Here is a 27,506-nt window from a genome sequence, read left to right on the forward strand (position 1 = left end):
AAAAAAAAAATGAAGACGGGCTGCGGCGTACGGTTTTGTGGGGGGGGGAATGGGGGGGGACGGGACGCGCGTCAAGCCGGGGGGGGGGGGTGGGATATGCAGTCGATTCACTTTACAGTATATTCTGCCGAGGGCTTTGAGACGTCTCAACCCCGTGACAAGGACGCTACATCAAATGCAAGGATTATTGTTATCATCGTCTCCTCCAAAGGTCAGTATCTCTGGTAACGCCTCATTCTTCCAAATCTGCAATTATCGGGTCTGTCTGGACCATTGGCCTTCACAGCTCAAGTCTTGAAGTGGGTCTCGAAACCAAAACCTTCTGCGACAGCAATAAACTGAACTAAACTGACACCCATGGACCCACGAATCTCTCGCCTGTGGTAGAACTTATTTACTTGTTACTCAGATAGTGACACAGAAGTCATAGAAATTTTATTACAAAAGATAATTTAAATCAACTGAACCCACAGAAAGCACACGATTTCACAATCTGAAGTCCATTTTGTCAAATGATTTACAAAATCTACATAATACCTGTGGAAGGCAGGCTGGAAAAAGGGTTTTGGTAATTTCATTTGCTGGAAGCGCAAACTTGCTGAATAATTATTCATGTGCCTCAGCCTGACTTTTGCACTTCTTCCACAGGGGGTGGGGATAGTGTTCAATGCCAATTACAAGAAGCCAAAGAAATCGCAGCCATACGTTAACTTATACTTAATAATAACCCTCAAGCCATGAATATTTATTCCATCACAAAATTAAATGGAAGGAACTGTGGAGGTGATGCACTGGAGGCTTGAAACCAAATCTTGCTGCAAATCTCAAAGACCATTTTGTCTTTAAAGTCATGTAGAATTGTGGAAAAGTCTTAAACTGTCTTAATTTGGAAACCTTTTTTTAAATCAAAATCTATGGACACTTCACTTCCGAATTAAATATGTTTTCCACAATTCTGTATGATTTTAAAATTCTAAAATCAATAATCTTACATTTACAAGACGAGGGGGATTTTGGGCCTTGAGTATCCCAAAGGGAAGAAAATTCATTCCAAATAAAGCTTTGGCATTGAGGCATTTTTTTCCCAGTATGAAGGTTGAACAAAGCTATCATCCTTGCTGACTAAGGACAAAACAATTATTAGATAAGGACATGGAGAGATCCATTAACAGTTCAATGCTTAGAGTTAAAGAATATATTGTGACATTTGCACATTGGATTATGTGGTCAAAGTGTCTGTGTGCTTGCTGATTGCTAAACAATAAACTGGAACTAAAATGTTGCATAAATGCACAATGTTAGATACAACAAAATTACATTTGTATAGTGACTTTCACGTCAGGAGGATGTCCCAAGGCGCCGACAAAGAGTCGTGGACCCGAAACGTTGACTCACTTTCCTTTCTCCATAGATGCCGCCTGTCCTGCCGAGTGTTCCCAGTGGCTTCTGTTTTTGTACAAGATTAATAACATGATTGGTTAATACTACATTCAACTGTTAATACTGCCCTTAATTATTTTAAGGATCAGGAATATAAACAATGCATGATGAATATATTATTAAGTATTAAATGGCAACGAAATTAAAAGGGTTATTCACAAATATTCATTTAGTTAATTATTTGGGGAGGACAAGTTTGCAGGCCTATGGGGAGAGCATGGGGGAGTGGGATTGATTTGGAAGCTCTTTTCAAAGAGCCAGCACAGACACGATGGGCCGAATGGCCTCCTTCTGTGCTGTATAATTCTATGATTTACCTTTTGTGGTGATTCTTTAAAAAGAGTTCCAACTTTCTCCATCTATTCGGTGCAACAATATGACTAACGTACATACAATTCCACATAGACCTTGTCTGGATGATACAATACAAAATTATTCAACATTCTGTTCTTACAGTGGTTTTAAAAGATATAGTCAACTCCTGATAACTCAAGGTTTGAAATCATGATCAATGTTTTCTAGTATGTGTAAAATCCAGTAAGAAATTCAATACAGCATTACTTTTTAACCGTTCATTTATTCTTTTCAAGTTTTCTCTCGTCATTTGAAAAGGATTCTTTTGACCCGGAAAAAAGTACACGCGATTTGACAATTGAATTGCTTGCATTTGATGCTTAAATCTAATTCATTCAAAAAAAATATCAAACCAGGAGCAGCTCTGCCAGGTTAAGTTGCTGTAAGGTTTATTGGTTGATGGTTCCCAGTAAAGTAGCCAGTGGCTAGTCTTTAGTTCAAAACTGAAGACTAGCTTTTTACGCGCACAAAATACAGTAAATCCTGTGAAGCACATTGAGATGTAGAGACAATGTGATAAGGCACTATATCAAATGCAAGAATTATTATTATTAACATTAAAGACAAGGCAGGTTTACATTTTTGTACCATTCTCTCCCCATGCTCAGAACCCAGAAGAAGGGAATGATTGTTTCCCCTTGAAACAAGACATTAACAAGTGTAGAAATATTCCCTGTATATCGATAACATTTATTATGAAAGACAACTTCCTTCTTGGTTTGCTTTGCGATCCCATGTCTACAGGCCCAGCAAAGTCTGAAGAAACTTTAAAATACTTTTGCTATCAAAAAGGAAACAGATTTTAAAGAGCCCACCTCCACAAATGTATATGCATTGAACAATGGATTGATCATGATTTAATTTTATTTTTTTTGTTAACTATTAGGGACCATATACACAGCAGACCTTCAAAAGGCTAAATTAAATTAAGATAAAGGTTTAGGATGCTCGTATACTAACAATATTTAGCCTTTTCGGGCACTTATTTGGACCAACTAAGTCATTGTATTAAACGTATGATTTGAAAATGGAATATGCTGGTATTACTACCTTTATTTGTCCAAAGGAATAATGGATTTTTGATTCAAAACAGCCAAATTGACTCCTGCACATCAACACAACTAGTTGTTCCGACTCTTAATTTTGAGTTAGGCAAAGTCCTGGCCAGCACATTCAGAAAACCTATGTTTAAAAAAAGGACGAGAGCTGTCATTTTGTCACAACTGGCGTTAAAAACCCACCCAACCTCCTTCTACTTTCAATCAAAGAAAGAATGAATTTTGCAACAAAAAAAATACAGTGTTCACTTGACTGAAAATCATAATCGGAAATTAAATGAGTAGAATTTCCTTGGCAGAAGATTAAAATGAAGCCTGTACAGAACTGTACCTGCGTCACCTAAACATGAGAGTCTCAGAATATTCCAGGTACGAGTCGGTAAGGTACTTCATCATTGTAACGTTTCCAGTCTTTGCCGTACTTGTTTACGCAGCGATGTTCATCTCGGAGACACCGGTGGACCAGCAGGATAGTCATGTAGGTGATGTAGAAGTACGGTAAGAGGTGGCCAAACCCACAGGCCAGGCAGTAGGCCAACGAACCCATCAGGTCCCCGGTGTAGTTAAGGTGACGGGCCACACCCCAGAATCCGGAGATCATGAGCTTACTTTGATACTTTTTGCCATCAATGGAGACGTAGGAACATTCAATATACTCGGGCTTCTTGCCCCAGATCTTGCATTTTCCATCAGTGCGACGGAAAAGATCTTTCTGGTGATTTGTCATCCTGAAGATATAGTAGCCAACTAGGCCTAACAGAAGGACACTGACTGCAGTGGTTGTGGCCAGTTGTACTGGGTTATAGACCAGGTATAGACCCTGCAACGATGAAAAATAAACTTATCGTCCACTTTAACATTCATCAGCAGTTTAAAGCAAATCATTTCAATCAAAATTTTTCTCCAAGATATTACTTATTACACAATTAGCAACTGTAAAGTTTAGTTTTATTTCATAAATCGATTATAAAGGACTTTGTGGAGTGCATTATTGATGAGGTGTGCGCTAAGAGCCTGAGCCAATCTTTATTCTCCATTGAAACATCTTGTTTCTCTTAGCGAGACTAAAATTAAAATCTTGCAAATTGGCTGCTGCATTCACCTATAAAATAGAGTCATTACACTTTACAGTGCTGCATATCCTGTGAAGTGTTGCTATGTCCACCCGATGTGAAAGGTGCTGTGTCAAATGTAAGGATTATTATTGTTGTACAATGAATAGAGTGCCTGTTTTATAATGTTTTATGTTTATTTTACAATCTACTTTCTCTGTAATATTGTTCTGCTGAGGGAATAATCTGTACCCCTTTGACTGGCTGGAGGGCAAGAGAATACATTAGTAAACCAAGGATCTAAAAGTGCTGTGGATCATAGCGTAACAATTTACAAATATGCACACAAATTACCTGGAGAGTATAGAGGTAGGGCAGCCACACACAATCACCCCAGCCCAGGTACCAGCCAAAATGATCATGGCAAATATCAATGGTCTTCAGATACCAAGATTCATTCCAAAAGAAATCCAGCACATAAATGGCCTTAAAAGAAAAGAAAACATTTTTGCAGGACATATTTTTGTCTGTTCAGTGATTCGTCACATATATTCCGATCTTGGCCATTGTATCACCAAAACTAGCTTGCATGATTTCCCTGTAAATGGGAATTGCCTGCAAATGCACACTCTCACTTTTGTATTCTAGGATGACCTTGTATACCTCCTAATGGTTGAATTAAATGGCATTAGCCGTAGCCTAAGGACCTTCTTTGAATGCACAAAGTTACTTCAAAGAGTTAACTGCTCAGACATAAAACATATTAATTTTGTCCATTGGTGCCAGATAATATTATGAAGTCCAATTAATTGTTGCTTTCTGAATCTCTTTCCAATGAGTTTTGAAAATATCTTAACAAATAGAAATATGTTATACCTGGAGGACATTGACCAAGATCATGGAATTAGTCACTTGACCATAAAGCTCTTGCTGTTTAGCTGTAAAGGAAAGGTTGATCAGGGTCCATGCCACAATGCCTGGTCGGCCGTTGAAGAATAGCTTGAAGTCGAACCACTTTCCTATCCGTGGGTTAAACTCAATCCCCATCATGTAGTTGTAGAAAAAATTGCCAGTGAATTTGCTGAAGGAAGAAAATAGGTTAAAAGTGTATTTTTAGTTCAACAGACTTTACATTTAGCAATTATGTGGATACCTTTAAAGTTTATATTTCTTTTAACAGTTGCAATACTACCACAGAACATCATTGCTGTCTCAATTCTTAAATGACTGTTGTTGATTCATTTCTTACCAGTCTTCTGCATTGCTGGGAAACAGATAAGCTTTTATCATTGCAAACGTTGCCACAGCATATCCAAGGATATTGGCACACCATAACAAAGGGATCCAATTGTCAAATATGATGGTTGGAGAAAACCACTGAAAATAGTTGGCATTGGCAAACCAGAGCACGTGGGTAATAATCCAAGCCTGCAGTCCATTGATCTGATATTCATTTATCACCCCTGTAGAATAACATTATTTTTAATCGGCAAGTTCTTCAAAATAATTTAATTACGTCATATTTACACGATTCCCTCTTTTTCCTTCAATAGGCTTTTTTTTTTTTGCCATCGCCCGTTTTAATTTACTCTCACTGTGACTAACATTGAATAGTATGACTGCCTTGCAGCCCATATGCGCAAAACATCCTATTACGTAGCGTTAGATGCTCAGAACAGATGAAAGCAAAACTGTCGGCTCTCGCACCGAAATCCCAAGTTACCCGACAAATAATTTAGAAAAGAAATTCCTTGATCCATTTATCCTCCTTTCATTGTAGTTGCCATTTCTTTCTTCTGTTTCTAGTGGCACCGCTTCACACTACAGCAATATTATTGAGTGTGTATCATGGCTAAGGTATAGATCCGCCAAATTTACTGTAAAAAAAAGTAAGTCATTGCTTCTTACCACTAGGTGTACGGGCACCACTTTGTACTCCACCCACATAACCAGGTAGGAATGTGTGACAAACATCAGGGACACACATGTACAAAAACACCTGCAATGTACAAAAACGGTGAATCAGTGGCAAGACATTGATTGAATGGATATTCTAGAGGCCGCACAAAGTGGTATCTCCCGAGGCTACGCCCATTCTAGGATATATTCCAGATTCTCCACGGAAACTTTGAGAGATCAAAGTACACAGATAAGCTGCTAACATTCTTCAACTTTCGCAAAGTTTTGTCAAAACTCGAAACCTTCTGCGTGTTAACCCACTTAAATGAAAGATAGTTCCACGAAAAGTGGATGTGATTCGGTGTTCTCTAAAAAGATACAGTAGGTCAATCAGAGGGACTGATTCTAGTGGAAACTCGCTGTCGTAGTTACAAGTATCCAAGACTGTTTAATGGTTTGGATCTGCTCTTTAACTGACAGGAGAACCCAGGACAAAAAGGCATGAGTTGGTGACATGAGTGTAAATCTCTAAGTGTTTAATAATGGAAGCAGAGTTCAGTTTGGGTTGCACTTCTGTCCGAGCTACAGGTTGAGTGGAGATTTCTTTAAAACCAAACACACTCACACTGCTTCCTGACTTGAAACCCCAACTCAGCAGAAACTACTAGTCCGCAAACCACTCCATTTTCACATAAACAGTTCCACGTCCTGAGACGATGAGACTCAATCGTAATGTTGATCATTGGAGGAACGCTATTATCAGCAATCAGCTTGAGATAAACCCTGATTCATCAATTTAAGAATAAACAAGTGCCTTGTTCATTCCTGGTTGCAATTATCATAGTTACAAGATACAATCACCAACTTACCTGCCAAGACACCCAGATGGTGTAGATTTTAGCTGCTGTCCAGCTGAAGGATGGGGCTCGACTCCAGATCTCACCGATGCTTGATTTTCCTGAATACAAATCGATGATGGGCCCAGAGAGAGCACACTGGTACTGGTCGCAGGACATCACAAAGTAAAACACAATGAACGGTGCACACAGGAGGAGAAATATGACCGAAATGAGGGAGAACCAGTCAACTTCCCTGAAATAAAATCAGAGCCATAAGAATAGTTTTTAAAGTTGAAATGAAGTAAGACACAGCAGTCAGATAGCAGAGAGACATAAACATATTACTGTGTGAGGATGAAGTCAATGGACCCTCAAGAAGTTAAAATTAAAGATGTGCGCGGGTGGGGGTGGGGGGGGATAATACAAATGTCCACCTGGTTCAGTTGGTAGCACTCTCGCCTCTGAGCCAGACTTTGAACTCAGTCCAGACTGACACTCACTCAAGTGCAGTGCTGGGATGTGCTGCATTGTCGGAGGTGCTCCCCTTTGGATGAGTTGGTAAACCGAGGTTTTGCCTGCCTGTTTAGGTGAACATTAAATACTCTTTTTTCATCCTATTTCTCTCACTAACAATTTTAATTATTTGTCCATTGTAGTTTCCCACTCACGCTGATGACATTGAATAGTTCACAAGGCTCCCGTCAAAGAACTTGAACTAGACATCAGACAAATGTTGGCTTCATTTATGCTCAATGCTTCTAACCCCTTTTAGCACTAGCAACACAGTAATGATAGGACGGAGGGTTATAAATCCCAACAGACAGGGTCAAGGTTACATGCTTAACAACACCTGGCTCACATCAACACATGGAGCAAAGAATTTAAATGCTTTTAACATTCGCGGGCTTTACTTATCATTGATAGATCGAACCAAGAGAAACGTCCTTATCCTGAATAAATGGACCGGTGGCAAGTAGCCGTATTGAGGGAAAAAACTCCTCATACATAAAGAGTTTGAAGAGAGAAAAGAATAAAAAGAACAAAAAACAAATGTACTTTTGGTCAGACATTTCCAATTGTAACCTGATCAGCTGAAGGGCCACAGGAATGTGGTTCCTGACTCCACCCTTTGCTTCATTTTACTCTTAATGCAGTTTTGGAACATGAATCACACTAATAATAATCCTTGCATTATTTGCTATAGCAAAGTTGTATCAACACTACATGTTATAGCAGGCAGAAGGCACACCTCCAGACAGGGTTGTAACCAAAGTTTGGGCGTGAATAGTCCTTTAAAACGCTGTGTTTTCATCAAAATTTTTAAATCCTCACCATAATATAACTTCAAATTTGTTTTTTGGGGGAATGAATCAGTCAAATCAGATGAAAATAATGTTCTCACTGACATGTTGAGTACACAATGAGAAGGTCACTGAGTAAACGTACGACTGTTTGGCTATTCATTCGAACTAAAGTGTTGCCGGAGGCTTTTTTTTTTAAACGCGTGGATATTTTCAACGTTCACTCCTGTGGAAATTTAGATTTTTTTTTTCTCTTTAGTTATGAAGGTTTTTTCAAAATTTCTTTTCCCATCTCTTTGCCTTCCTCTCTTACCAGGCTCTCCCCCACTGCCCCAGTTGTGCCTTCTCACTGGAACTGACTCCATTCCGAGTATTCTTCCTCCGCACTTTTGTGGAGCTTGCGGATTGTGAGGCAGCCATGAACTCCTGCAACAGAAAGGCAATGAAAAGGAGCTTTCAATAAAGCTGTCATTATTGTAACTCACCGCAACATTGATAGCGCAGCAGTGATAGCACAGCTCACAGTATTGTCAGTGAGTCATCGCTTCTCGGTTTGTGGCCAAGATCCTTAACAACAACTTGCACTTTATATGATAATCCTTGCACTAAATTGGCTTCGTACAACAGAGAGGACGGATGAGTGGCATCTTCTGGTATATTGTTTAGTTATTTCCTCGTTCCATAATATTCCCACATCATTCACACTGCTCAAAACTGTGTAAAAGTCCCAGAAAATAACCACTGAATACAACCATCCTCGGACTGTGTCACCTTCACCGACACCTGCCAGGCGAGTGACAGAGTCTCAAAGCAATTCATAGGCTTTACTATAAAGTGCTGTGATTGAAAACGCTTTGAGCCATCAAGACGACGTGGTAAAGGCGCTCATTGCGTTATACCTCATGCAAGGATTATTATTATTATTATTATTATTATTATCTGTCACCGATTTGCCCACTTTTCAAAGCAATCTGGATCACCCTGCGTTTCTCTGTGGAGTCTTCGAAACATTTTGCGGTCCCCCTTCTCATTTGGTATCATCCGTAAACACTGAAATTGTCCCTCCTCCTCGGCCTATTTACCATCACAATGAATCTGGTATGAAAGGTCCTGCGCTGTTTTTCTTCCACTGCTCTGTTTGGTAAACCGAGGCATTTTGCAGAGCAGAGCAGAGGGAGCGAGAGAGAGAGCGAGAGCGAGAGAGAGAGAGAGAAAAGAAAGTGGGTTCAATTGGAGATGCGACACGAAACAGATTCAACTCAGCCTTGTCTCGCAACTAACCGTCCTCCCAATTATAAATTCCCAATTATACAATTCTTAGGAATTGTAAATTCTAGACCAGTCCTCCCCGGATTTGGGGCCCGTTGACGCATCGCGAACCTGCTCATGGCGGCCACCAGCGGAGCTGCGCTCGTCTTGTGGTGGGTCCGTGAAGCCCACAGCAAAGCGGCTCGACACACAAACCTTTCTTCGTCCATCGCAAGTCCCTGATACATCAACTCATACAACCCCCCCTCCTCCTCCCCTCCCTCCTCACACACACACACACACACACACTCACTCACACAACCCCCTCCCTCCACACACACACACACACACACTCACACAACCCCCTCCCTCCACACACACACACTCACCCACACACACACACTCACTCACACAACCCCCTCCCTCCACACACACACACACACCCTCCACACACACACACACACAAACCCTCCCTCCACACACACACACAACCCCCTCCCTCCCACACACACACACACTCACTCACACAACCCCCTCCCTCCACACACACACACACCCCTCCCTCCACACACACACACACACACACAAACCCTCCCTCCACACACACACACACACCCTCCCACACACACACACACAAACCCCTCCCTCCACACACACACACACCTCTCCCTCCACACACACACACACCTCCCTCCACACACACACACCCTCCCTCCACACACACACACACACACAAACCCTCCCTCCACACACACACACACACACACACCCCCCCTCCACACACACACACACAAACCCTCCCTCCCACACACACACACACAAACCCTCCCTCCACACACACACACCCCTCCCTCCACACACACACCCCCCCCTCCACACACACACACACACCTCCACACACCACACACACACAAACCCTCCCTCCACACACACACACACACCCCCCCCCCCACACACACACACACACAAACCCCCCCCCCACACACACACACACACCCCCCTCCACACACACACACCACCCCCCCTCCACACACACACACACTCACTCACACAACCCCCTCCCTCCACACACACACACACAAACCCTCCACACACACACAACCCCCTCCCTCCTCACACACACATACCGTCTCCCTGCGATCTGTCTGCAATAACGGTGGTGGTGGGAGGAGAGGGGAAGGAACCGTTACCGAAAACGATGCCCCCCCCAGAGAGCGGAAGGGAAGGGAGTCGGTGACGGTCGGTCCGACAGATCGCTGCTGACGGTGAGCGGAGCCGCGGGTCAGGCCCCGCCCCCTCCTGGTCACACTGTTGCAAAGGCGGACAACAGCTGCTGCCGTGTGGGCCAATCAGCGGCCCCCGATCCCCCGCGCGGCCCCGCCCCGGACAATGGAGTGGGCGTGGTCTGGCCAGCGATTGGTCAGAGCGCGTCAACCCATTCCATAGTGCGAGGGCCAGTGAATTGTTTTCCCCGCCCTCACCCCCACACACCCCCACACACACCCTCACCCCCACTCACACACCCCCACACACAGACCCCCCCACACACCTCCTCACCCCCACACACTCACACACACACCCACACCCCCACACACAGACCCCCCCACACACACCCTCACCCCCACACACTCACACCCCCACACACCCACACCAGACCCCCCCACACACACCCTCACACACACCCTCATACACACACACATCCCCCCCTCACGCCCACACACTCACACACACATACCCACACACAGACCCCCCCCACACACACCCTCACCCCCACACACCCTCACACACACACACCCTCACACACTCACACCCTCATATACACCTACACACAACCCCTCACACACTCTCACACACTCACGCATACACCCACCCACACACACCCTCACCCCCTCACACACAGATGGGCAGCAGCAGCCACCGGCCCCACACCCTGTGTTGATTCAGGTTATTATTATTATTATTATTTATTTGTTTGTGTATTTATTGAGATTCAGGACAGAGGTTACAATCCATTGCCCCATCGGAGAGTTCGGGGCCATCGGCCTCGGAAATCCATCACTGAGCTCTCACTGCCGTGAAGTGGAAGATGTCCCGAGAGGGGGAATGGAGTGGGTCACAGTGACCAATACATCCAATAACAACAAATAACAACAATTATAATAATATAATTATAATCCCTGCATTTGATATAGCGCTTTTCACGTCGGGAGGACGTCCCAAAGCTGTTCCCCCTTTTTTTTTGAGAGAGAGAGAGAGATATTTCCTCTTCGTTTCCTCGTCACTTAGTCTTTCGAAACAGAAACTGACCCGGAAAGGAAACTTCAGACCATTGCAGCGGCTCTCATTGGATCGTCTTTACCAGGAAACTGTGGGGAGAGGAGGAGGAGAGAGGAGGGGGAGAGGGGAGAGAGAGGGGGAGGGGGTGCAGTGCAAACACTGGGAACGCAACGCCATACAGTCGGGTACGAGAGAAGGAAGTGGGGGGGTGAGAGAGGGGGGGGGGTCTGTGTGTGTGGGGGGGTCTGTGTGTGTGGGGGGGGTCTGTGGTGGGGGTCTGTGTGTGTGTGTGGGGGGGGTCTGTGTGTGTGTGAGGGGGGGTCTGTGTGTGTGTGGGGGGGGTCTGTGTGTGTGTGTGTGGGGGGGGGTCTGTGTGTGTGGGGGCGGGATCTGTGTGTGTGGGGGGGGGATCTGTGTGTGTGTGGGGGGTCTGTGTGTGTGGGGGGGTCTGTGTGTGTGGTGTGTGTGTGGGGTGGGGGTCTGTCTGTGTGTGTGGGGTGGGGGTCTGTCTGTGTGTGTGGGGGGGGTCTGTGTGTGTGTGTGGTGGGGTGGGGGGGGCTGTGTGTGTGTGTGGGGGGTGGGGGGCTGTGTGTGTGTGGGGGGGGTCTCACCCAGCGATAATGGGTCGGAAGGTGACATTGGCCGCCTGTTCACTGAACCAGTGGGCGTTGGATTTTGATGGTAACCTGCAAAGGATTTTGAGAAGTAAGTACCATTCTGGTCGCGGTGACTTGCAATTCATTCATTTTGCGTGGGGAGGGGGGAGGTTGACTTTTTTTTAATATAAATATATATATAGAGAGAGAGAGAGAGAGGGGGGGGGAGGGCAAAGACCAGCAAGAATTTGCGATTCGCGCTGCGCTTTTCGCGTGGAAAGAACTCAAAAGGGCTTCACGGCAAAATTAGTAAGCGGTGGAAAGATGTGCGATTTGCTGTTAAAATATAGCGCGTCCCGTATAGCGCCCTTCGCACGGGAGAGCATCTGGGAGCCCGTATCCCCGGGAATGAAGCAGCTTAAAAATGTCCGCAGACGTTTCGATGCCTTTCGTTTAACCCTCAGGTATCGAAATAGCAAAGTCAAAAGGAGCAAAGTACAGACTTGGACCTGAACTGGAAATCTGGTGAGGAAAACAAACGATGCTTTTTTTTTTGGAGTGGTGTGTGTGTGTGTGTGTGTGTGTGCGCAGGTTTGGAAAGAACGCAATTCATTTCATATGATAACACTTGCATATGACCTACTGACTTTCACGTCGGGAGGATGTCTCACATTGCCTAATAAGATGTATCGTAAAATGTGGTGGCTGTATTTTGCAGGTGAACGCCTATCATAAATATATTTACTTGAACTGCTTTGCTTGTAAAATAGAATTGGACATTCATTCAGAACCAAAAAAAAAAGGAAGTTAAAGGATACTCATTGATGCCTCGTGCAAGTTTGTATGCATGTTCAGACTCGGTGAGATAACACACGATAATTATGGGGTTCAGCAAAAAATTTGATCTGTTATTTGAGTGTGTGATGATCCTTATGCGTAGCATTGAATACTTGTTTTAAGCCTTCCCCTATAGCATGTTTTTATGTGCTGCATTTGGATATTCATCAGTATCCTTTTCAGCCTACAACAGCCTTAAATAGAAGCGGGACGTTTTGCGTATCGACTTTTTGAAGGAGCGCAGACTTCATCAAAAGTGGAATGTTTATCACAAATCTTTTTTTGCCAAACATGTGACACATCTGACATCAATGTGATTGATTGTATGTTAATCCCGGTGAACAGATGGTTATTACATGTCTCACCCTTCCCTGTTGTTGTAAATTATGTTCTTTCTTAAAATAAACTCGAAAATAATGATAATGATGATGATAATAATCACAACAACTTGGATTTATAGAGCGCCCTCCACGCCAAATGTTTTGAGGAGAGAGGAGGTCAGAGAGATAGGGGGGTGCAGAGGAGTGGAGGGATTTGAAGACAAGGGTGAGGACAAGGGCAATAATAATCCTTGCATTTGATATTGCGTCTGACCACGTCTTCGAGACCAGATGTTCAACTTGCATGTTGAAATGACAAAATATGTAGTTTATTGATTTGTATGAAAGTTAACCAGGTCGTTTGCTGTAACCTGTTACTCTAAGTTGACTTGAAAAGAAAATATTGTATGAGTTACGCTGAATCATTTTCCGTTCTTTCAGTGGGTATGGCTGTTCTGATCACTACTTTGAATCCGATACTCTGCTTCACTCATTTCAAGTTCTGGCAGAGCTTTTGGCTTCTCCCATCACTCAGGACATAATCTGTGACGTTGGAATGTAAGTACCTCAGGCGAGTGTCTGGCGCATGCGGAAACCCGTCACCTATTTAAATAATGCTTTCGAGTATCCAAACCAAGTTGAGATTTCCATGCGTTCCACCTACATGTGCCGGAGATAGATTGTTGGATTTCTGAGTGTGGTTGGTTGTGGGGTTAGGGGAGGAGGCTAATGCGATGTGGCAATTCCAAAGAACTTGTTTTATGCAGATAAACAGGATTGTAGTTATTGGAAGCTGTGAGCTTCCACATTTGCGCTGTGAAGCCACCACTGTTATCGATGATGATCATTAAGCCATTACCACCCCCACCACATCCTACCTCCAGTAAGGCACTTGGTAAATCCCTTGCTTTAGAGTGAAACTGAGCTACTTTGACCTGGATGGTCCCAGGTTCAATGGCCTTGCCGAATTATTGGGCAGGAATAATCTACAGGTCCTACACTTGGTTGGAAAGAATGTTTCGAGTGAGGATGGGACTGAGCTCACATATTCAAATATTAAAGCCATCACAATTGATTCTCTTATTTGACTGATGTTAGAATAGGAGTGGTACGAGATTAGAAACATTCTTTTGGAGTGGAGTTTCTTTCTGACGCTGAGTGGCTGGAAACCCAAAGCAGTAACAGCTGGAAACCTGAAGCAAGAGCTGATAATGAATAACTTAAACATTCTTAAATATTAAACTTTACTGCAATTGCTTACATTTTCTATCATTGTTCTACAATCCAGGCCTGTCATGCACAAGAATATCCGTTACAACTGCAGGATCATCTTTCTGAACAAGTGAGTTGTTTCTTCTTCCACTCGTATTTGCTTTGAAACATCTCTTTTAAGCGTTGGTTCAGCCACCAGTTTGTGTTGAATGCAAAACTAACTACGGTAACATAATCCAAGTGGAGAATAAGATAGAAGATCAAAGTCTGTTGTGTTTTGAGGGTTTTTAGTGATTCTTAACGATGATTGTGATTAACTCATGTTCATTTCATCTCAAAATGTGCTTCAGGAAGATTGTCTTAATAAGACCAAAGCTGATAATGGCAAAGAATGGTAACTACAGAGAGTTCCGTTGGTTCACCCCATGGACACCAAGGTGAAATTACATTTGTTTCGTGCCATTGATTGATTTTGTTACAGAGGAACAAGTATGTCCTGTTTATGTTGAATACCAGCGATGGACTTGGATGCATGGCATGATAGTTGAATGCAAAGATCTCAAGAATAGTTCAAATGAAGGAAGGCTGTTCGGCCCATCCACTGAACTATTGTTATAAGTACAGTCGGAGTTGAAAATGTTAAGTCTCCTATTGCTATGATCTGCATAATGTAATACTGGCGCCTGGGTTGAAAAGTATAGCTGAGGAATTGAGACAAATTGCTCAGTGTGGTGAAGTGACTTTGAATTTGGGTTTTAAAAACTTGTAGGTTTTAGGAGGAGGGAGGTAATAGATTCAGTCTTCATGTTTATGGGAAAATGTAAATGGAGAGTGTGTTTTGAGTGGGGAGGGGGACAATGCACAATGTGGCATATTTCTTGGGGGTTTGAGAGGACACTCACTATATTGATAAACTAGAGAACAGCAAGGGAAGGCTGAGGTGAAGAATGCAGCTCAGGATGTTACTCTCCAATTGCACTAGATAATAATAATAATAATAATAATAATCCTTGCATTTGATATAGCGCTTTTCACGTCGGGAGGACGTCCCAAAGCGCTTCACAGAACACACTGTAAAGTGAATTGACTGTATATTTGTGGGCGTACGCAGATTCCTGAATGAAGTGAACTGTGCCTCATAACAGAGATGTTGAGTGAGGCTGTACTGCACATTTGCAGGTGCATGATTACAGTATAACTAGCAGAGAGAACTGGCTTGAAGCTAAGTTACATTTAATCCCGTTCCATCCTATTTGTAATTGTGCATTGGGTCTGTGATGATGATGTTGATGTACATTTCTAGGAAGTCGATTCTTATTGTAACCACTTAAGTTCCCTATCGTAAAACGTATTCACCTCTTCCTAGGAGGGTAGAAGAATATTTTCTTCCAAGAATGATCCGTGTGGTGACTGAACAGGTGAGCTGAAGAGAAGTGTCCTTTCCTATACCAGGCTCCGTGAGCCAATCGCTCCCATCCTCGCCCGGCTCCATTGGCTCCACATCCCTCAGCGGCTTGAGTTCACGATCCTCGTTCGCATCTTTAAATCTCTCCGTGGTCTCGCCCCACCCTAATTGTGTGACCTCCTCAAACCTTACTGACCTGGTCGCTCCGTTCGCTCGGCCTGCTTCACATTTCCCCCCCTCTACCTGCCCCACCATCGGCGGATGGGCTTTCAGCTCTTCTGCCCCCACTCTCTGGAGCTCCATCCCAGAGTCTCTTAAACTTGCTCGCTTCCTCGCTTTCAGTCATCTTCCCCACCCCCCTTAGCTCCCACCCCCAGGATAGCTGAGCCATACTTGGGACTTCCTCCCAAGGCAAAAGCACTCCATGAATATAAAATTGTATGGCATCCAGTGAGCATTGGAAATAAGTGAATGGGTTTGTGGAATCCGTGTCTAGACATGTAGGGAGAGCTCTGTTTATTTAATGTTGTTGTTAATCCGGGCAGGTTTTATTGAAATAATTATTTAGAATGAGTGAACGATGTGAGTAACACAGTAAAAATTGTTGGATCAATTCACTTGCAACAAGTGCCCAATCTCACTCAGGCTGTTTGGGGTCGGGGATTAAATAGAGGTATAAAATGGGTGGATTGCAGTGATTGGAGTACGAGAGCCATTTTCGTGCGCACTAATCGAGTTGGACAGTGGAGTTTTCTGACCAGACACCGCTTGCATCTAAAGTAGCAGAGGGTCAAGACAAGCTCTTGAGGCAGAGTTTCTTAACCTGAGATTCAGTTTAGAACCGGGAACTTTGAACAAAACTTACTGGAAGTTTCAAACTCTTTCCTATCACATTAGTTTCTGAATGCCAGTGTTTCATTTTTGGAAAAAAAATGGAAACTGTGAATACCAATTCCATGTTTTTAAATCTTCCTATCAGGATACTGTCCCGTTTGGTGATGCTGTCATTGCAACAAAGGACACCTGCATTGGAACTGAAATCTGTGAGGAGCTTTGGATTCCAGATAAGTATGAAATACGTTACAACTCAAGGCTGTATAGGATATTCTGTACTGCTTTACCTGCTTTGGTTTCTCAACATTTCCAGTAAAATTTCACTTGAGGCTCAAGAGCACGTGTGATATAATAGCCCTGACAGTCACAGGGGTTTACTGTTTTTATGAACTTGTTTCTAATTTTGTTATTACAGTGCGTGGAATATTGCTGAGGCTATGATTGCAATTGTTTTGGACAATGAGCACCGCTGAGTGTCTTATTTTGGCCATATAATATTCGCACTGTTGTTGCTCTGGCTCCAGTATTCACTGATATCAGTGCTTGAATTGAGTGATGATATTTCCAGATTGTCGGGCTTGTGGTCAGAAAATGAATAAACGCTCCACAAAGTGCACCCATTTGAAGATCTGACTGTGGCAATTGGTTCTTGGTCAGACTGATTGAACATTATAATAACTGGCCTATTTTCAGGAAACTCCTTCTAAGCTGTCCTGATCACCCGCAGGGCTGGAAAGCGATTCCATGCGTGCACCAAAGCAATTTAGCTTTCATTCGCTTTTGCTCGGTGTGCATCAAAGTCAGGAATGATGTGAAAATCATGGGGAAGAAACTGGTTTGCACCGATGCCTGGAATTCACGTTACTTATAGCTTGGATTTGTTCCTCCTTGTGCTCGTGTAACCGCAGCAAAGCACTTGATGCAAGAAACCAAGAACATATTGTGACCATTACTCTGGCCTGAAAACCTGCTAATCTTAACTGCTGTAGCACATTAAGGGTGTGTATTGTTAAATATTTTGCTTAGAAGCATGTATGAGATGGTTGGTTCTCACATCCTGCAATGTGTGTGTGAGAGAGTCTGGAGGTAAATATTGTGCTGTAAATAGTTTATTTCATCATTAAAAAGTCTTCCACGACAGTGAAGGCATGGTTAAAGGACTGACATGTCATCTTGTTTTTGTTATTAGTCCCCATGTGTCCATGGGCCTGGATGGAGTGGAGATATTTACAAATTCATCAGCCAGCCACTATGAGCTTCGGAAAGATCACAGCAGGTTGGAGAGAGTTAAATCAGCCACGGCAAAGGTACAAAAAGCTGAAAATGTCACTAGATTTAAGAGTTTTCCTGGGAGACCGATTTCCCCCACAGGCTCTGAAAACTGACAAGGCGTCGACTCACAGAATGAAATAATGCTTCAGTTTAAAAAAAACTATTGAATAATGTTAAGATGTTATGTACTGTGTGTGTGTGTATGTATTCAGTTCCGTTGAAAAGGATTCCTTATCAATTTTTGAATGTTTGCTACTACTAAAACTGATTATAGATGGATCCTGTTCAAGCACTTTATTTATTTAGACCTACAGTTCACGTTTTACCTGTTCAATATTTGGAAAGGATGTGACTCTGTTTTCTACAATGAAAACTGCTCTAACAAAAGTCATTGAAGATTGCAATATTGGGCGCACTTCTAGGTACTCAATCTTCAAAAGAATATTGGAGACAAAGGTTCGGAGAGGAGCAAAATACATGGTTTGTGGACTTGAAGCTCTGGGTTACGAGAAGAGGCTGAGAGAAAAGGGAAATGTTCCATTTCTTTAATATAATAATAGTGGATCCAAGTCGGCCATTTAACTCAGACCATGAAAGTAGAACTGCATTTACAACGAGTAAAGCAGAACAGGAGAATAGATTTGATATAGCTAGTGCCTTTCACGTCATGACATTTCTAGTTTTATTTTATACCTGATAAGGAACGTTGTTTTAAAAAAATAAAAACAGTGCAAATGAAACGGCCTCTGATCAGGACTCTGGAATGTGAGTGGCCAAAATGCATTTGTTTTACAAATAGATCTGACTGTTTGCCTGCCTGTTGATTTTTGTAATGCTGCGGTGAATCAGAGAGCAAGGGCACAGAATGCCTTGGTGTTTACAGTATCACCTGTTGCTTATCATTGTAACTGGAGCTGAATGCTGGAATCTAGTCAATTGCTAAATGCAGCGTGTGTCCTTGAATTTTCAAGGATATGTCTACATTAGTGAAAGTGGCGATTGCAGTCGTTGGATAGCGAGTTGCACTGCAAAATAAAAAAAAAATCCTTGCATTTCATATAGCGCCTTATCACGTCTTCGGGATTCTCAAAGAGCTTCACGGAAGTGAAAGTGAATGACGTCCTGCTCCATTGAGGGATTTCCCTGCGGTCGGTAATTGCAGACCAATGGGATTTCCTGCCCTGCCTGTGCGCTGCTCTCAGTCTACACACAACACATATTGTTTCACTGAAGGTTGTGAAAGTAAGAAGTTAGCTGTGGAAAAACTGAAACTCAAGGTATTGCGTCCCTTAGTGGCCAAGATCTGCAGTGCTTTCCGGCTGCTGAGCCACAGCAGCTTGCAAAGGGAAAGAAATGTACCATACCGTACCCAGGCGAGGTGTGTAACAGCCGCAAAGATGCTCTGTATCTTGAACTGTTGCAGAATGGCGGTATCTACGTCTACGCCAACCAGAAGGGCTGTGACGGGGATCGATTGTACTACGATGGCTGCCCCACCATTTCTGCGAACGGACATCTTGTGGCTCAGGGACACCAGTTTTCGCTGGAGGACGTGGTAAGATGTGAACGACAAGGCATCTCTGTGATGTAGCTCGGGTGCCTCTTTGTGGCTTGTCCGCAAACTATCTTTCTGTTTGTTTATTCCAACGTATAAATGACTTCTGCGGCTGCCCTGTGCAAAATTGTTTTGGTGCTCAAAAGGGCTAGAGAGCAGAAATTCAGTGTGGGTTTTTATTTGCTGACTTTAGGAAGTTATAACCGCCATGCTGGATCTAGAAGATGTCAGAACCTATCGTGGAGAACTTCCTTCTCGAAATATCTTGGTAAGTATTACACATGCTTGTAGACCTAATGGAAGTCACAGTCAGGAAATTCTCCAGCACCAGCAGACAGCTCCAGGATTTTAAACCGATTTCTGTTGTATTTATTTGGCAAATTAGAGGCTTTGAAGTTGTAACTCTACCCTAGTGTGAATTATTTCCAAATCCCTTCTGATTATGACCTTTGTGGATGAGGTTGTGAATTCATTTCACGTGGAGCTTTTACAGCCAGTGGGTTTTCGCAAGACTGCTTCTCAGCCTGGTCAATATTTGACTCTCGAGCTCTTCACGTCAGCCTCTATCATCTGCTTGTAACATCTTTCTCTCCTTTCTTTGCTGCATAAATCTGCAATTGATTTTGTACTGTGTTTTATATCATAAACAGGCAGGTCAAGTAGAGCCCTATCACAGGGTGAAAATAGACTTTGCACTGTCCTTGGATGATGACATTGGTGCACCTTCCATTGAACCCATTCAGAGTCTAAGCCATACTCCAGAGGAAGAAATTAGGTAAGTTTCAACCCTTGTTGTTTGTTCAGTTATTGGAGTCCTGTAGTTTATTGGTTAGAGCACTTGCCTTGCAAATGAGAGGACCTAGGTTCGATTCCCCGGGCAGGGCGAAACGTTGGGCAAGTTTCCTTCCTCCACACACCTCTGTTTACCTAGAAGGCTTTTGAATATGCTGCTCATTTTTGATAACTCTACTTAAGATTTACAGTGCATTACTTTGTGTTCGTTATAAATTTTCTCACGTATGTCTAGATTCAGAGGGTTTCTGCACCTCAAACAGAAAGTCCTTTCAGGTGTGTGTATGATATAGACATTACCTAATCCTCTGTTGTTCATTCAATTCCTGTGCAGTCTAGGTCCCGCCTGTTGGCTCTGGGATTACCTGCGGCGTAGTTCACAGGTAAGTAGATCAGTGAGTGTGGGAAGGCATTAAACTGCAACGTGTCATGTGAATAAATATTCAAACAACTTGTGGAGTCGATTTGGCTAAGTGGGATTTTGTAATATGTTTCAGCTTTTCTGCTGTTGGGGAAAGTAGAAAGGAAATCCCGCCTTTTAAAACACTGGCAGTGTGGCTCATTTAGTAGCATCCCTGCCTTGAGGCATAACCTTGTGGGTTCAAGACTCGCATCTGGACAGAATCTGGGAGAGTGTTGGTGCTGTCTTTTGGATCCAACTGATCCTTTCAAATGAGTCATTCACCACCTCAAGGCTGATTGCGAAAACTTGTGGCTCAAAATCACAAGACAGATGCTCGGCTGTATTTAGCAGTGAAATATTTTGACGTGATAAAAGTACAATAAAAATGGAACATTTCTTTTCTCTGTAGTAATAATAATAATCCTTGCATTTGATGTCGTGCTTTATCATGCCTTTGAGAATTCTCAAAGCGCTTCACAGAATATACTGTCAAGTGGATTGACTGTATGTCTTGCGGCTGTTTTACCCTTTCCAGTAAAGTGGTCAAATTTATTTTTATAACAAAAATGTATACCATTACAAACCCTCTTTGTTCTGACTCGTTTAGGAAGTAATAAATGAGGAAGTGAAATTTCGCTGATGCAGCAGTATCTCTTCCTGTATTGTTATCTGGTTTCTTCGGTGTCTGCAGGCCGGTTTCCTACTACCTCTGAGTGGAGGCATTGACAGCTCAGCCACAGCCTGCATCGTCTATTCCATGTGTCGACAAGTGTGCCTCGCTGCAGATAATGGAAGTGAGTACCTGGGGAGAACCATTTGCTTCTGTCATCCTGCAGCTCAGTGGTTAGTGCGCTCGCCTGGCTAGCGAGAGACCTGGGTTCATTTCCCGGCAGGACGAAATGTTGGGCAAGTTTCCTTACTCCACACGCCTCTGTTTACCTCTCAGTAAGTAGGAACCCAGCTTTTCTGGGGGTAATAATGCCTCCAAAAATAAATAATCAATTGGTCACTTCAATCCACGACTGTTTGTGGGACGCTTCTGTGCGCAATTGGCTCCCGCGTTTCGTCCACAAAATATACAGTCAATTCACTTTACAGTATATCCTTTGAAGTGCTTCGAAACGTCTCGAAGACCCGGTACAGCGCTATATCAAATGCAAAGATTATTAATATAATTATTATTTAACATTTAATCAGATCAACAGGTGATAGAAGATGCCCGGAAGATAGTGAATGATCCCAATTACGTTCCCAAAGATCCGAGGGAATTTTGTCGGCAGGTCTTCACCACTTGCTACATGGCCAGTGAAAACTCTTCGCAAGACACTTGCAATCGGGCCAAAGAGTTGGCGGACCAAATAGGCAGGTAAAGAATCCAACCTGAGCCTTCTTCAAAAGGAACACTAAAATGAGGACGTGTGTTTGGAATACTTTAAACTTCGAATTCTGTTTCTTCACCAGAAATTGTACAGATCTGTCTCCGGGTGCCCTGTTGCAGTCAAGACCTCAACAGAGCAACAAAAGAGGTTATGGGTTAGGGCATGTGGGTTGCATTGCGTTGCAACGGACATTCACCATAATGGTACTTGGGCTGAAGGGACATTATCTTACATGGAACAATTCTTTTTTTTTTCTCTCTCTCGCTTCAGTTACCACCTAAACATGAACATTGACACGGCAGTGAAGGCTATGATTGGAATTTTCAGTCTGGTGACGGGAAAATCTCCCCAGTTCACGGTGCACGGTGGCTGCACAAGAGAGAATTTGGCCCTACAGAATGTGCAGGTATATATAGAGCACGTAAATCCCGTAAGCGATGACAGGCATTCTCTCACGCACACGTTTTGGAACCGGCTCAGAAACAGATTGTTTTTCACGACATCTTCTCCTAACTTAGCGCTTTACAGCTCATTTGATGTGTAATGACCCGATCAGAGCCTCTCTTGTTTCAAGTTGCCCCCATTCCACTGTGGGAGCAAGCACGCTGGAAGATTGACCCGTGCCAATTAAAGCCCTGCATAAAGTGAAGAGTGCCGTCTGTCGCTAACCAATCAACGTGCGTTCGCGCACACACAATACACAGTCAATTCACTTTCCAGTATATTCTGTGAAGTGCTTTGAGGCGTCTTGAAGACGGGATCAAGCTCCTTATCGAATGCAAGGATTATTATGTGCCTTAACGGCACCAATTTACATTTATATAGCGCCGTTCGCGGAGGGAGCACATGTCATCGAGCTTCACGTAACGGTCCTCTTCCAATCCTTACCCTCTCAGGCTAGGATCCGCATGGTTCTCGCCTACCTTTTTGCCCAGTTGAGGCTGTGGTCTTGTGGGAGACCAGGAGGACTGCTCGTGCTTGGATCAGCCAATGTGGATGAAAGGTAATTATTTATTCATTCTCGCTTTTAGCTGCAATTCCGCGACCACTTAGACGTCAATCAGGAAGGAAAATGAGTTGGTGTCTAGGTGAGTTTTTAACAGTCTGTAGATTGTAGGATCAGGGGAAGATCTGGAGAGAGGATGCCTTTCTACTGCTTTGAGGTTCGGGTAAGAAATAATAATAATCCTTGAATTTGATAAAGCGCCTTATGTCTTCGAGACGTCTCAAGTGCTTCACAGAATATACTGTAAAGTGAATTGACTATATTTTGTGGGCGAAAACAGCAGCCAATTGCGCACAGCAGTGTCCCACAAACAGTCATGGACTGAGCGACCAATTTTTTATTATTATGAGTTGGAGTAACGGATGTTGTTGCCTGTAACCTGCTTTATTCCTGCCTGTTTCATGTGGTCTTTCATTTGTGTTTGCATTTCTAAACCAATGCGATTGCAGCAGGGCAATGTGTAGTGTGCAGATGTACCTTTTGATGTTGGTTTAAAGTCTCTGTTCAGGAAGGTCAGCGGCCTAGTTAATAATTGAATTTAGGGTCATCGATTTGCACGCCAAAGCTGCTTAATCCTTGTCCGCAAATAAGTTTCCTCCGTACCAGCCAGAGCACGTGGTAAGATGTTTTACTAAAAGGGATTAAAAGGAAACCTAGTGTGTGAAGCATGTCTTTCTGACCTAAACACAGAATAGCATACGTTGAGTATTATTGGTCGTGCAAACCTTTCCCAATTTTAAGAAGGATTTTTGTCCACAAATTGCCCTCGAGTGGTTCCGAATGTCAATAAACTGCTTATTCAGATTTTTGTTAATATTGACATTCGCTAAACTTCAGATTTTTCTAACACTGAAAACCTGATCTGTTTCAGTCTCCGAGGATACATGACCAAGTATGATTGCTCCAGCGCAGATATCAATCCAATCGGTGGGATCAGTAAGATGGATCTGAAGAACTTTATACAATATTGTATTGAAAACTTTCAGCTCACAGCATTGAGAAAGTAAGTTGGTAAAATGCTGCTGGTAAATACCATCCCTTAATCATTTTGTCACTGAATAAAAATACAGTAATACAGCACATAAAACACAGAGATTTGTTCAAGAATGTGTTTCAGACTTCCAGTGTCGAAAGTCACGCGGTTACAAATTTATCCTGATATTGTCTTGCAATTTGTGGCTCGATGAATATTGTAACTTCTGAACTCTCGCAGTTATTATTTCCAATACACAAAATCGTTCAAAATCTTTCAAAAGCCTTGAGCTTTCTCATGTTTGAGGGCAGACTGCTGAGGCCAGTTTAAACCACTGAACAATTCCAATGGGGTTAACTTTCTGTCACTTCCGTGGTTAATGATCAGTGAGCAGCGTTTAGACTGCGGTTTCTCTTGGCAACAACGTATTTGGGGGTTTACTCCCACGGGCTGCGCTGGTTTTGAGTTGTTGTTGATAATTCAGTCTTATTCAACTGGAATTGTTCCTAGTTTATGACTACTGCCTCGGAGTGCGAGACTTGCCAAGTAACTTTAAGGTGTGCCATTGCTGTTGCTCTTTTGCAGAATTATCTCAGCTCCCCCGACTGCAGAGCTGGAACCACTAGCCAATGGCCAAGTATCACAGACTGATGAGGTACCAGCTACTAAGATTGATGACTTCCTGTTATACTCGACAGTTTCATAATCGATGATAGTTTTATTGCAAGAAAAAGACACAGGATGGAATAAAAGGGGTGAAGTTTGTGGCGTTTTCCAATACATTTGTTGTTTATCGAGGGAGTAATAATATGACTCTTTACCGTTATAGATTGTTACATGTTTTACTCCTGTTTTAATGCAACAACCATTTGTGTACAGGCTGATATGGGAATGACGTACGCTGAACTGTCGGTCTATGGTAAACTGAGGAAGATCGCCAAGTGTGGTCCTTACAGCATGTTCTGTAAATTAATCCACACGTGGAACAGCATCTGCACTCCCAGACAGGTGAGCATGACATAAACAATAATTTCCCTGTTAAGTCTTTCAGCAGTAATTACATACTGCTCAAGAGGGTTAGTAGAACTTACTTTTTGCTGTTCATTTAATGGATACTAAATCATACAAGTGTATGTTCAGTGCAAAACAATTCAGTGGTTATTTGATTGAAGGTACATGTTTGTGAATCAGGTTTGGTACAATATCCAGGTTCACATTAGCTATGAGGTAGCTAAAGAAAGCCTCCTAATATCTGTCAGAAACCATCACTTAATAAATAGTGATTCTTTTTGTAGTATTTTTATGGCAAAATCCCATTCGTAAATGAAGCCGTGTAAAGATTGCAGAAAAGAAGGGCTGAAATGTAATATTTAGAGACTGGATTTGTTCTGTTAATTGTGACTAAATCCATAAAGTAAGGTAAATCCTAAAATAGCAAGTTTATTTTTAATAACAAGCTGCTGGAAAGTGAGTGCTATGTTTAGCCATTAATGCACAATAGACTGGAATATTAAATAACTAAGCAATCGGCTATTGAATCATGTACTGTTAGTGGAACAGGACAAAGGTTCCTTCAGTCTTAACTAAATATTCTTTTAAATGAAAAGGATGTTATGTGGGTGAGCACTGACTGGTAACCAGGCCAGATATGCCCCGTGCAGTTGCTTATCTTCTGTTGCAAATATTTGTCAATATAAAAATCTCAATGTTACAGCGCCCTGATTGTGTGCCTATGAAATATATGTTCCATTTGTTGAGCATGTTCCTCTGGCAACTAAGAGATTGCCTAACAACACTTCCTCCTCCTAATAACCATGTCAGTTTGTATCTTGAATCCAATAATGAGCCTTGTTTTTTTGCCTCAAAACCAAAGAGCCTTGCATAATTTCTTTCCTTATAGACTCCTCTGCTATCCCAGGTGTGTCTTTCTTCTGTAATGTAAATTTACATGCTTCTACGATCTCAACAATTTTGTTCAGTATAACCTGATGAGGCTCTTAACAAATGGACGAGTGATGTTTGACGAAACGGTAGCTTGATTACAAACTTTGCCGGCAATGAGTTGACAGAGATCTAGTCTGGAACTTCTCTCCTGCAGTGTTTTATTCGAGTATCAATCATTTCACATCACATTTGGCCACCTGGTTGAACCCCACAGGCCACTGTTCTCCTGTTGTGCTTTCAAGCAAACTTGTGTTGTAATTTGTTTCAAGGTGGCCGAGAAGGTGAAGCATTTCTTCCGGATGTATGCCATTAACCGACACAAGATGACTGTTCTGACTCCGGCTTATCACGCGGAACAATACAGTCCTGACGACAATCGGTTTGATCTCCGTCCATTTCTCTACAACACAAACTGGTCCTGGCAGTTCAGGAGCATTGATACCCAGGTACAGTGCTGCAATCTGCTGGCCTTGAGACTCTTGCATGACTGAAGTGAGGGCTTTGGACTATAAGAGATCAGTTATCCTGGAGGAGGGATGTTAAACAGAGGTTGCCTCCTTCAAGGCCCGTCTCAAGATCTTCCTCTTCGACCGCGCCTTCGGTCCCCCTCCTACCCCTACCATCCCTCCTGATCCCAACCCCCCCCCCACCCCACCCAGCTCACGGCCAAAACCTTGACTGTCCAGCGCCGGCTGTGCCTTTATAAAATCCTTTCAACAATAATCCAAACTGATATATTTATAACGATCATATTTCGGCTGGGTATTAATGATAATTGATTTGTTTCTTGTATTTTTATTTGAACAAACAAAGTGGACGGTTTCCGGGAATTTTATTGTGATACAGTGATTTGTTTTTGTCTCCCTCTCTCTAAGGTCTCAAAGCTTGAAAGCAGACAGCAAGCGAACCTTTCTGATGTCGCAACTAACGAGTTGGATTGATACAACTATCTGAGATTTAAGCACCTCCGCTCTCCCCCGCGCCCCCTCCCACACCCGCCCCCCCCCCCCATGTCTGGAGCTGCTTAAAACTGATAACATTGTACAGTATATTGTTCCCTGAGAGGTGCATGGCAAAAAAAAGCGACTGTTTTAAGAGCTTTTCCCCAATTCAGACCTTTTGGGAGTGGGGGGGGACGGAGTTCTATCTTAAACTGATCATTAAAAAAAACGAAATCTGTTCTTGGTATCTTTTCAATGGGGAAATCCGTTCCGTAAAGACGTAATAGTGGACTATAATTCGCTATAAGGGTAAGGTAACTGCCGTGGTATGATTGTTGGGACAGAAGCAACGCAGTCATATATTTTAGATTCGTTGATTGTCACAAGTCGGTCAATCGGGGAAGCTCTGCAATGGGACATGGTGTGGGTTAACCTGTTAAACTCCCACTGTATGCCCACGCAAGCTCTGGAATCCCCCAAGCCTTGACTCTCGCCAGCATGAACTCTACGGAATGAAATACAATGCAAAATAACACTTGTATAGCGCCTTTCAGGAGGGCAGATAAGCA

At 43.0% G+C, this 27,506-nt stretch overlaps 2 protein-coding genes across 7 annotated transcripts in view; one reads left to right on the forward strand and one right to left on the reverse strand.

The window, feature by feature from the left end:
* Window positions 1–413: 413 nt before the first annotated feature.
* dhcr7 (7-dehydrocholesterol reductase) lies at window positions 414–10,488 on the reverse strand. 6 transcript variants are annotated; one of them, XM_007887715.2, is made up of 9 exons: window positions 8,924–9,019; window positions 8,257–8,369; window positions 6,673–6,895; window positions 5,813–5,903; window positions 5,154–5,367; window positions 4,781–4,985; window positions 4,259–4,390; window positions 3,184–3,672; window positions 414–1,446 (listed from the first exon to the last, which is right to left on the reverse strand). In XM_007887715.2, exons 1-8 carry the CDS (start codon window positions 8,972–8,974, stop codon window positions 3,208–3,210), a joined length of 1,494 nt encoding a protein of 497 aa, XP_007885906.1. In that variant the 5' UTR covers window positions 8,975–9,019; the 3' UTR covers window positions 414–1,446; window positions 3,184–3,207. The 6 variants fall into 6 exon arrangements, with proteins under 6 accessions (XP_007885906.1, XP_042197343.1, XP_042197344.1 ...); XM_042341409.1 differs by lacking the exons at window positions 414–1,446; window positions 8,924–9,019 and adding exons at window positions 9,026–9,077; window positions 10,382–10,488 and having other exon boundaries at window positions 2,162–3,672; XM_042341410.1 differs by lacking the exons at window positions 414–1,446; window positions 8,924–9,019 and adding exons at window positions 9,026–9,077; window positions 10,319–10,488 and having other exon boundaries at window positions 2,162–3,672.
* Window positions 10,489–11,690: 1,202 nt separating this feature from the next.
* Window positions 11,691–27,506, forward strand: part of nadsyn1 (NAD synthetase 1) — a 16,242-nt gene continuing 426 nt past the window's right edge. The window contains exons 1-22 of the mRNA XM_042341469.1: window positions 11,691–11,703; window positions 12,052–12,173; window positions 12,529–12,589; window positions 13,663–13,779; window positions 14,510–14,563; window positions 14,784–14,870; window positions 15,800–15,851; window positions 16,818–16,906; window positions 17,862–17,979; window positions 19,368–19,499; window positions 19,693–19,767; window positions 20,150–20,274; window positions 20,626–20,674; window positions 21,386–21,488; window positions 21,892–22,060; window positions 22,344–22,479; window positions 22,970–23,076; window positions 23,951–24,082; window positions 24,638–24,707; window positions 24,932–25,060; window positions 26,266–26,442; window positions 26,872–27,506. The exon at window positions 26,872–27,506 is cut by the window's right edge and continues 426 nt beyond it. Coding sequence (XP_042197403.1) covers window positions 12,089–12,173; window positions 12,529–12,589; window positions 13,663–13,779; window positions 14,510–14,563; window positions 14,784–14,870; window positions 15,800–15,851; window positions 16,818–16,906; window positions 17,862–17,979; window positions 19,368–19,499; window positions 19,693–19,767; window positions 20,150–20,274; window positions 20,626–20,674; window positions 21,386–21,488; window positions 21,892–22,060; window positions 22,344–22,479; window positions 22,970–23,076; window positions 23,951–24,082; window positions 24,638–24,707; window positions 24,932–25,060; window positions 26,266–26,442; window positions 26,872–26,937 — 2,133 coding nt within the window. The 5' untranslated portion in view covers window positions 11,691–11,703; window positions 12,052–12,088 and the 3' untranslated portion in view covers window positions 26,938–27,506. The remainder of the gene's footprint in view (window positions 11,704–12,051; window positions 12,174–12,528; window positions 12,590–13,662; window positions 13,780–14,509; window positions 14,564–14,783; window positions 14,871–15,799; window positions 15,852–16,817; window positions 16,907–17,861; window positions 17,980–19,367; window positions 19,500–19,692; window positions 19,768–20,149; window positions 20,275–20,625; window positions 20,675–21,385; window positions 21,489–21,891; window positions 22,061–22,343; window positions 22,480–22,969; window positions 23,077–23,950; window positions 24,083–24,637; window positions 24,708–24,931; window positions 25,061–26,265; window positions 26,443–26,871) is intronic.

This window comes from Callorhinchus milii, unplaced genomic scaffold, assembly GCF_018977255.1.
Source record: "Callorhinchus milii isolate IMCB2004 unplaced genomic scaffold, IMCB_Cmil_1.0 Scaffold17, whole genome shotgun sequence".
Lineage (NCBI taxonomy): Eukaryota > Metazoa > Chordata > Chondrichthyes > Chimaeriformes > Callorhinchidae > Callorhinchus > Callorhinchus milii.